Source organism: Natator depressus, chromosome 6, assembly GCF_965152275.1.
Source record: "Natator depressus isolate rNatDep1 chromosome 6, rNatDep2.hap1, whole genome shotgun sequence".
Classification (NCBI taxonomy): domain Eukaryota; kingdom Metazoa; phylum Chordata; order Testudines; family Cheloniidae; genus Natator; species Natator depressus.
Window position 1 is genome coordinate 39800916 of NC_134239.1, and position 10750 is coordinate 39811665.

The 10750-nt window shown below is 45.4% G+C and overlaps 1 protein-coding gene across 1 annotated transcript; it reads left to right on the forward strand.

Moving 5' to 3' along the window:
- The first annotated feature begins 749 nt into the window (after positions 1-749).
- C6H11orf91 (chromosome 6 C11orf91 homolog) lies at positions 750-3259 on the forward strand. Its single transcript, XM_074956667.1, has 2 exons — positions 750-1155; positions 2483-3259. The coding sequence occupies exons 1-2, from the start codon at positions 750-752 to the stop codon at positions 2569-2571; spliced, it is 495 nt and encodes a 164-aa protein (XP_074812768.1). The 3' UTR covers positions 2572-3259.
- The last annotated feature ends 7491 nt before the right edge of the window (positions 3260-10750 follow it).

Sequence of the window (10750 nt, forward strand, 5' to 3'; positions counted from 1 at the left end):
CTGTGGCTGCCCCCGAGCCAGAGGGGCATGCCAGCCACTTCCAGGAGCTGCACAGGGCAGGGAGCCTGCCAGCCCCACTACGCTGCCAATCAGACTTTTAACAGCCCGGCCAGTGAGCCGCCAGGGTCCCTTTTCAAACGGGCATTCTGGTCAAAAAACGGACACCTGGCAACCCTACCAGCAGGTCACTGAGAAAGCAGCGCTCTTGGCACCTGCTCCTTGACCCAGAGTTAGACTTCGCTAAACAGAGGAGCCCTGTGCCAGACTGAGCTTCGCGGTTTCGGCCAGGGCAGGGGCAGGGAACAGCTTCAATGTCCCCCCTGGAACGAAGCCTCCCCTCTCACAGCACAGTCAGAACGGGGCTCCACCCCCACGCAGGTGCCGCTGGCACCTCTGTGTCCAGTGCCTTTCTCCCCACAGTTGCCCCCACCCCGGAATCCCTCTTCCCGGCTGGTGCCCTCACCCCATGCCCCACCACCTGGTGCCCCTTCCCCCTAGGCCTCCCACCCAGGGTTGCCAATTTTGGTTGGACGCATTCCTGGAGATTTCATCACGAGGTAATTCCAGGAGTGGCCGGGAGTCTCCAGGAGAGTTGGCAACCCGACTCCCATCCCATCGCCCTCAGCTACTCTGCCCCTCCCCCTTGCCCCCCATCACCCTCCCCCGCACCACTCTCCCCTCGCCCCCCCGGCTCCACCGCCGTTCCACCGTCGCCAGGGCAGCGGCGGTTGGCCGGGATCGGCGGCGCCATGAACCAGCAGCCGCAGCAGCGGGCGCCGCGGCCCCTGTACTTCCCGTCCCTCTACGACCGCGCCGCGCCCAGCGCCGCCCCGCTGGCGGACTGCGGCCTCTGGCGGAAGCTCTTCGTGCCCCTGCGGGGGGGCGCGGCCGGGCCCCAGCGGCCCCCTCCCGGCCTGGGCCCCCCTCCTGCCGCCGCCCGCAGCTGCCCGCGCCCCTGGCCGGCCGGGCTGGCCCCCATCCCCTACGAGCCGCTGCGCTTCTTCTGCCCCGCCGCCGACAGCGGCGCCGCCCCGCGGGGCCCCGGGCAGCAGCCGCCGCCGCCGCCGCCGGACGGGGAGATCTGCGAGCTGGGCATCCGCCTCAAGGAGCTGGAGCTGCTGGCACTGACCGGGGACGGCTCCGACCCGCAGCAGTGTGCGTGTGCGGGCAGGGCCGGCCCGGAGCGGGGCTGCTACCCCCGGCCCGGCCCGGCCCCGCTAAGCCACCCACAAGCTACCCTCGCCTCCTGCCCAGAGCACGAGCACACGCCCCCGCCCCCGCCGGGCCTGGCCCCCAGTGCCCCGCCCAAATCCTCTGGATCAGGGCGGGTCCTGGGCTGCAGCGGTCCCTACCCACTAGCTGAGGCATGGGCACCGTCCCCAGCCCTAAGCAGCCCTCATTCACTCCCTTAGTCCCCACATGAGGACCCCCCGGCGCAGGGGCCTGGACCTTCCGCCCTTTCCCCTCACCCCCCATCCTTTGGGCAGGAGCATTCGCATCTCTGCATCCGTGCCCTTAAAGGAGCTGTCTCCTGGGGGCTACCCCTATGTCCTTAGTCAGGCCAGCATCTTGTGAACAGACTGCCTGCAACTTCCCAGCCTCACAGCATTAGATGGTTTGAGAGGTGCTCAGGATTGCTCCCACCTCTGAAAATGCTCATGCTGGCCAGAAAAACGGAGTAGAGGCAGAAACAAAACGGTGACTTTTTTCCCTCCTGTGAAAAATGGCATTTCCCTTTATTGAATGTAGAGGGACAGATGGAAGGAAAGTTACCTTGCTCTTACAGGTTTCAGAGGGGTAGTAGTGTTAGTGTGGATCAGCAAACAACAACAAGTCGTCCTTGTGGCACCTTAGAGACTAACAAATGTATTTGGGCATGAAGAACTGAACAGGCCCTAGCATTGGTACTGGGATATAGAAGCACTCAGCAGATCACTACTGAAACCAGCATAGGTCAGTAGTGACCTGATGTTGAAGGCTAGTGGTGAAATGCCTTTGGCGTTTTCATTTCAGTTCCAAGTGAGCAAAATGTCCACAGGAAAGGAATAAAACAGAAACATTGCCGATATCCATTTTTGGCAGTCTCAGCAGAGAAGCCAATCATTGATTGGACATGAAGATTCTCATCTCTTCCCCCAAGCAGAATCACATTGGCAGGAAAATCTGAAATCTTTCAGGAGAGCTAAAGTCACACAAAAATTAAAAAGAAAATTTAAATCTATAAGATACAAAACCTCTAATATATCTAAAAGAAATTGAATTAAAGTTACATGTTACAATTACTTTACCTAAGAACAAATTAATGGATTGTGTGTGTCAAAATAGTGGATACCTTTTTCCACTTTAGTATCTGATTATCTTCAGTGAGTTGCAGTGGTTTACTGAGTTTCACATGAAAGTGAGAGTTCTTTTATGAAAATATTTTGTATTTACATTTTTAAATAGTAGAGACAAATTAATGTTCTGTTCCATTCCTTTCTAGATAAGCTTTTGAAGGCACTAAAAGATGAAAAAGTTCAAGGCATAAAGACAAGACAGAATCTGAAAAAACAGACACCTACATCATCATAAGGATTATTTCAGTTAGCTGTTCTATCATTATGTTATCTTACAGCTTTGTAATGGACTCCGTGTGATATATTATTTTACTGATTATATGCTATTCAGTTATATTGCCAAGTTAGAAATTTACAGTATATATTCTCTACTTGGCTTTTTGTACTTTATTTGTCCAATACTGAATGTGTCAAATACACAATACTCCTTTTTGGGTATTAGTCTTTATAAAATAACTTGAATATTAATATATGTTTGGTTTACCCTAATAGCAGTGAGGAAAAAAAAAAAAGAGAAAGTGACATCTTGCTTATGTTTCAGGATGAGAGCTGATCTTGATCACCTGGTTACAGCTTTACAAAATTAACAAGGTATATTACTGAAGACAAAGGGGATGGATATTGCCTTCCTCAGAAATATCAGGAATTTAACACTGCTGGAGGCAGGATACTAGTCCAGTGACCCAGCATGGTAAAATTGTATGTTCTTATGACAGAGAAAGCACAATAATTCTAAGATACCATGCAGTTCCCCAAAATATATTAAAATACATACTAAGAACAAGAACTTTTCCCCAGTGTCTCTCTGATGTACAATATGATGCAATAGCTGAGCTTATCTAACTCCCCACAAAAATATCACCACCTCCTTCCATCCTAGCCTGTTTTGTTCCCCAGCATGACCCATTTCTCACTAACTGGTTCATGGGCCTATGAACAACAGACAGCAATGTAAGGATTTCAGGGTGCAGGTAGATGGGGGTTCGCATTAGAAGGAAGACAGCACCCCATTTTCCACACAGTGATTACCCTAAAGCAGTGGTTCCCAAATTAGGGGCACCACTTGTTCAGGGAAATCCCCTGGTGGGCCAGGCTGGTTTGTTTACCTGCCGCATCCGCAGGTTTGGCCAATCGCAGCTCCCAGTGGCTGCGGTTCACTGTTCTCGACCAATGGGAGCTGCAGGAAGTGGCGCGGGCCGAGGGACATGCTGGCCGCCACTTCCCACAGCCCCCATTGGCCTGGAGTGGCAAACCACAGCCACCAGGAGCTGCGATTGGCCGAACCTGCGGATGTGGCCAGTAAACAAACTGGCCTGGCCCGCTAGGGGCTTTCCCTGAACAAGCGGCACCCCTGGTTTGGGAACCACTGTCCTAAAGCCTAGGAATTTGGTCAATTCCTAGATGGCTTATAATAGCAGGTTTTTCTTTTCCTGAAAAGCCAGTCCTCTTGGATCTAATATGGGACAGGGTTTTTTTTATACTAATTTCAGTATTGCGTTCCATCTGCACTCAAAATATATCTTTCATATAGTGTGGAGCATAATGTTATCCATAAGGGGAGGGAGAAGAAAATAAATCTATGACTAATTTGTTCTAGCTATTTTGAATCATTAGATTTGTAGTGGTAGAGCACAGAACAGATGTAATCTATAAACAATGGATCATATTTTCCAAAAATCATTTTAAAACAACATGATGTAGTGAATGGCACAATGGAAAAAGAGGATATTGTTGAACTAAATATATTACCCTGACTGCAGTTTAGATGAAAATGATTCATGGGTCTCTGGCTACAGAAGCCGCTATTGCCTCAGAAAAATATAAATGAGTTTTATCAAAAGGAAGAAATGAATTTACTATAGGCATTGTTGACCATGCAGCTGTATCGCAGACCACAGGTCTTAGGACTTGAGCTTGTTATGGCAAAACAAAAATATACTTTCAGAGCTGCACTTACACGGAGGACTTGTACTGCTTGACTAAAGAATGCACTTCTCTCTCATACTTTCATCATGCCACACACGACTGACTACAATGGTGGGAGACTTAAGAAAAAGCTCATTGTAGACCAGGCCAGTTTGATAATTACATTGCAGCAGAGGAAGGATGGTCTTGTAATTAAAGCATAAAACTGAGTCAGGAGATCTCAATTTTATTCCTAACTCTGCCACAGACTTCCTATTTGTTCTTGGTCAAGTCACAGCCACATTTTCAAAAGTTTCAGAGTAGCAGCCGTGTTAGTCTGTATTCACAAAAAGAAAAAAGGAGTACTTGTGGCACCTTAGAGACTAACAAATTTATTTGAGCATAAGCTTTCGTGAGCTACAGCTCACTTCATCGGATGCATTCAGTGGAAAAAAAATGCATCCGATGAAGTGAACTGTAGCTCACGAAAGCTTATGCTCAAATAAATTTGTTAGTCCCTAAGGTGCCACAAGTACTCCTTTTCTATTTTCAAAAGTGGATCTCGAACGTTGAGTGCCTTCCTTTTTGGCTGCCCAGCTTCAGTCTCCCAATATCTGCACACCTGCAGTTGCATTAGAAGTCAATGGGAGTTGTGACTGCTCAGCATCTGAAAGTCAGGCCATATTTGTCTAAAGCTGGGCACCCAAAATTAGAGGCCATTAACTGAAGATTTTGACCATGATCTCTGCCTGTGTCCCAATCTACCTCAGGTAACTGCAAGGCTCAGTTAATTAAATGTTAGTAAAACAGAGCTTCTCACATATAACTACAAAGGTAATTTTTTTCTTAATAAATTATTTGATTAAGTTCATGTTTTATGACTTTTTGTGTTTGATTGGGTTTTGTATTGCTGGGGCCATAATAGATTTTATTGTTGTTTAGAGGTATGTAGCATTTTCGGAGCGATAAATGTCCTGGTGCACCTGAGAGGACTAACTGTCAATTGAAAACGGTGTTCAAAAGGAATGTCATTTCACAAGCAAAAACAGAAGCAACAATGGTAGGGAGATTGAAGGCCAAGAGAATAGCTACAATAAGTGCATAGAGCTGCTTACTGTGAATCCAAGAAGAGCACAAGGAAGGAAGCAAGAAGGAAACATGATTATCTAGAATTATATGACTTCTTGTAGGAAATAACAGATTTTTTTTTAACCTTGGTGCATGTCCACTAGATGGCGGTATGAACCAATATTTACAGCAGCTCAAGGAGGGACTTTCGAGTGTAACAAGGTAATTAATATATCAAAACCAATCCCATCATCATTCCACCCTGGGACTAACAAAGTGAACAAACTATTCAGCCCAGCTTTGGGACAGGAGACTATCTGAACTCTGGGATGGACGCAAACAGCATATTAACACCACCTTGTTGCCAGTCTTCCCTTAGATTTAAGCTGCACCATATATCTGGTTAGCACCAACTGTGCCAAAACAAATTCTGTGATATTGTCTAGTCAGGTTTCAGTGATACATGCAATGGCAAGGGTCTCATCCTTCATACAAATACGGAGTTGAACTTTAGTAACCAAGACCTTGTATTAATCAGTATGAGCCAAAGGTTAGGATATTTATCCCCCAAGAAACGATTACAGGTGAAGCCAATGGAATCAAGATTAAACATAATTCAGGTTTATGCTTTACAGTCCTGTCACACCCATTACCACAGAATTCAAGGCACCTAAGTCTTAACAACCAAATCCTCCAGGTTTAATATATCCCTGGACATATGATCCAGTAGCTGGGACACTAGCCTGCAACTTGGAAGACAACTCCTGCTCCACCACAGTCTTCCTGGGTGACCTTGGACAATACAGTTAGGCCCACATTGTTAAAGATATTTAGGCATTGTTCTGCTCAGTGTTGCAAGGCCAAAGTGATCCCGATGGCTAACTCCCATTTTCAAAAGTGACTTAAGCCCTCAGGAGTCCCACGGTCTCAGTGAGGATTAGGCCACTTCTCCTTAGCATATGTGCAACTGGCCGCAGGTGACACGTGACCAGGATTCATCACCAAATTTGGTCTGCCGGTGGGATCATTAGCTTCCCTGGTTTGGGCCAAATACTGATGGGGAGTGCAATGTAAATTCGGATCCTTCCCCCCCATTAAGCTACTGAGTGCCTTACAATGATGAGCAGAGCAATACCTAAACACTTTTACAAATCTGGACCTTAGTTTCTCTGGGCCTTAGTTCTCTATTTGAAGAATAGGTATAAAAGTACCTTTCAGAGGGGTGCTGAGGATAAAGACAAAGACACATTATGAGCACAGGCACTCACTTTTCAAAGGATTAGGTTACTCTGTCAACCTTCCTTCCCTCAAATGAGTGCTCCTATGAGACTATGAAAGTTACAACTTTATTAAACATAGCAGGACACATTGCTGTAGTGCAATGACTTCTATGGAGTCTATGTTGTTCACTAAAAGGTGAACTTGGCCCAGTATGTATAAATTATCAATTACAAAGTCAAGCAACTACATAAGGGAAATGGCGGATATTTTATTAAATATCTGTCACCGGGTTACAGTTTGTATGGTAACACCCATTGTTTCATGTTCTCTATGTATATAAATCTCCCCACTGTATTTTCCACTGAATGCATCCGATAAAGTGAGCTGTAGCTCACAAAAGCTTATGCTCAAATAAATGTGTTAGTCTCTAAGGTGTCACAAGTCCTCGTTTTCTTTTTGCAAATACAGACTAACACGGCTGCTACTCTGAAAAGGGTTCAGGATGCAATCCAGCCCAGTGAGGGGTTGTGTCAACACTTGTCCTGCAACCCTGGGTGCCTTACAATGCTTTGCTACTGTAGCTCCCAGCCTGGGATGCTCACAACCAGCCTGCAAGTCACATGCTGAAATGTCTGTGTGCTAGATACAGCCCCTCAGGTTCAGCCACTCTGACCCCAGCAGCCTCTCTACACCTTCACAGCCCCACTCTGGCTTCCAACCAGCAAGGTGACCCCAACACATGTCCTGTTCCAAACTTCCCCAAAATGGTGTGCTCTATAGCGTCTAGCACTCTCCAGGACAGCTCAGAGAAATAATAGGGTTCATTTATTCCTCTGAAGACACAAAAGCATATCATAACTTATTAACTCAGCTGAGGTGAATACACCCTTACATTCAAACTCCAGCATTGAGAGTTGGTTTACAGTTAAAATAATACAAGTTTATTAAGAGGACATAATGAGGTAAATGATTATGCCCAGTAAAAGGAATAAAGTTAGAAAGGGTTACATGCAAATAAAAGTGAAAACATATCTAGAAGACGAGAACTTAATCTAGCAAAATACAGACTTTGTTCAAGATGGTTTCTTACCTATATTCAGTTTTCAGGGACTTCAAACACCCCCGCCTTGGTTGAAGGGCCCATCTTTCTCAGCTTACAAGAGCTGTTCCCTTGTGTCTGTGTAGCGAGGGACATCAAAGATGGTTTTTCTCTTTGCTTGTATCTTCCAAAGGTCAATAACTTTTGTTTCAAGAGGCAGGATGAAGGTGTCCTATCACCCTGTATGTAAATGAGACTTCCATTGTTTTGTTTCCACAATTCTTAATTTACATAGGAGATAGGTAAAGAGCTACCTTATCTCCTGTCTGGGAGTGTGCAGGAGTGAACTCCCCACACTATCCCAGCAAGCACTAGATTAGACTGCAAGCAAGGGAGCTTTAGGCTGGAGGCAACTAATTAGAAACAGGATCACCTGTGCAAAGCCAGGTAGCTGGCTGTAGTAGGGGCAGCTGGGGAAGGCTTCAGAAAAACAGGCAGCAGTCACTCCCTGAGAAAAGGGAGATGGGTTGTGGTGAGAGAGATGGAAGGAGGGAAGGGGAACCAAGCGTGTTAAGAAGCAGTCCAGGGAAGGAACAGTGAGCAAAGAGGAAAGCCCCCCAACTGCTGAGCTGAGGGTCCCGGACTGGAACCCAGAGTAGAGGGTGGGCCTGGGCTCCCCTACCAGCCACTGGAGAGTGGCAAGGGTGTTGTAGGTGCCAGCCAGCAGGTCTGGAAAGACTGAATTTCCCTGGAAGGGGAGGACTTTAGTGACCTGGCTGGAGCGCCAAGCCACAGAGAGGAAGCTGCAGACCCAGGAGTGAGCAGGGTAAGACAAAATGGGAGAAGACCTCCCCGGAGAGAATGCAAGCTGGCAGAGCTAATCCCCAGAACAGCCAGCAGGAGGTACTGCTCATGGTGAGTGGACCCTGTGACAGGGAGGAAACCTGTTTCTCCCTGTTTGGCCACAGACCTTAAAGCATACCAGCACTGTGTTATTTCCTTATAGTGTTAATCACTGGTGTATTATTGGCTTTCAAAAAAAGACCTCATTATATACACTTCTATAATGCAGTAATATTGCATACAATCAGTTGATTCAACTACCTATCACTTTAAGTTCAGGTCCCTCAGCTGCCCCCCGACTTTATAGTAAACCTTTGCAATGTATTCTTTGAAAAGTAAGTCGGACTAAGCTTCTCTCTCATGCTTTTGTCTCCTCTCCCACTTGGGTTGAATTGTTTACCTAATATGTAAAAATGGATTTTCATTGTTGTTGCCTGAAGACTGGTTGGTCAAAGACTCAAATACACATGAGACCTTGTCCAAGACAGACTGTGCCTTTGCCTGGCTTGTCAAATATATTTTAAAAATATAATTCTAGCATATTCATAAGTTTTTGTACACCCTGGGCATACATCATGCAAGAATATGAATGGTCAGCGAGTTATTGGTTTTCCAATGATACAGATTATAACCATAGTGAATTGAGGTACACTGAACCCGTCAGACCAGCTGAAACTTGTTACCTGATAACAGTGAGCCTCTGGCACTGGGATGCTCTTAGGGTCACACCTTTCTCCCCTATACAGCTGCAGGAAGGTTAGCCACTGGCTGACACGAAGGCAGCCAATCAGAGCCCCCTTTCCTGTATGGGCAGCTGCCACCATATTTTCTTTCCCCTTCATATGGAAGAAACCTGGTTTTTCACCTTTGTCTGTTTACAATCTTCAGGACATAATGTCAGAGTATCCATAATTTCACCTACCAAGCTGTTACAAACATTTCTTAGTGTCATTAATGACCAGTGTGGTGTTAGATTTTAAATGATATTACATATCACCTTTTAAATAAATATCATGACACCAATGTGTGAGGTGTAAAGAGCATGCAAGGCCTGACAAGAGTTGCTGGATATGGAGTAGTGAACCACAAATGGGCCTCTGCCACAATCTCCCACTGAAATGAAGCATAATTGTTAATCGAACTTGGAAATATAAGGATGTTTGCAGAACTGTAGGCATGCACTTGCCTGCAATGTGTGTGTGCACATAAACTGCATATGCTATTCCTACAGTTTGAATACAATTGCATTAATGACCCATGGAAACAAAACAACCAACATTAATGACATCAAAATGGTTATTTGTACATGCAAAATTTTTCTATTTTTCTTTCCTGTTTTCCTTGGATTTTGTTACAAATAATTTCTCAACTATGGCAGCATATAGCGCATTCTTTCTTTATACTAGTTAGTGCATCTGCAAACCTTATGTTTATTGATTTCCTTTATAGATATCATAAAAATATACAAACTGGGAAGAGAATACCAACTTACTATTCACAATGTTTAAATTGTTTTTGCCTGATGCAGACACTAGTTAGGAAAAGGTAACTAGACATTTAAAGGTTTGTGCCTCTCAGACCAATTTTGTAAAGCACTCTGGTGAATCAACCAATCCATCTGCACTGCACTCAGGAAAGCAACAATTTGATTTACGGGCAAAGTTTTCAAAATGTCAGCAAGGTGTCCCCTTTCATTCCCAGCTTTTTAACAAGGAAGGCTTCTCAAAGAGCAGCTTGTGACATCTCCACAGCCAACATCAGGGTTGATCAATGATACCCATTGCTCTGAAAGCAGTGTGTGTCCATAGTGATACCCATTGTTTCCTCCATGGAATGCAGTTAATTATTTCACTTCAGAAATCTGAAGCGGTTTTGGCTGCTTTGTGGTGGGAACAGTTAGATACTAAGACTTCAGAGACAAGAAAACATTTGAGCTGTATTTTAAAGTACTTTGCAACAAGCAACGATGTCCACCAGCTTTCAAATCTCTTCCTCCTCTGAGCTCACTATGACAAAATGTTCCAAACATCGGCTTGACCTCACCATAAGGGATCATTAGAGAGTAAAATAGTCTTAAACTAGAACTACTCTAATTTACCCTGGAACAGCTGATATACGAAATCCAAAAACAGTATGTTACGATACCAGTACCACTTCTATTTTCAAAGAGGTGTGCAGAGTTTTAGTCACCTGACTTTTGAAAATTTTGGGCTAAGGGCCTAGCATCCATACTTAAAAGCAAGGAAATTAAGAGCTATCCCTTAACTCTAGGAAAACTGGCCATTTTGAAGGTGGTTGATAACTGGAGACTGGGCTTGATAGCAAATAGGAGTCACTA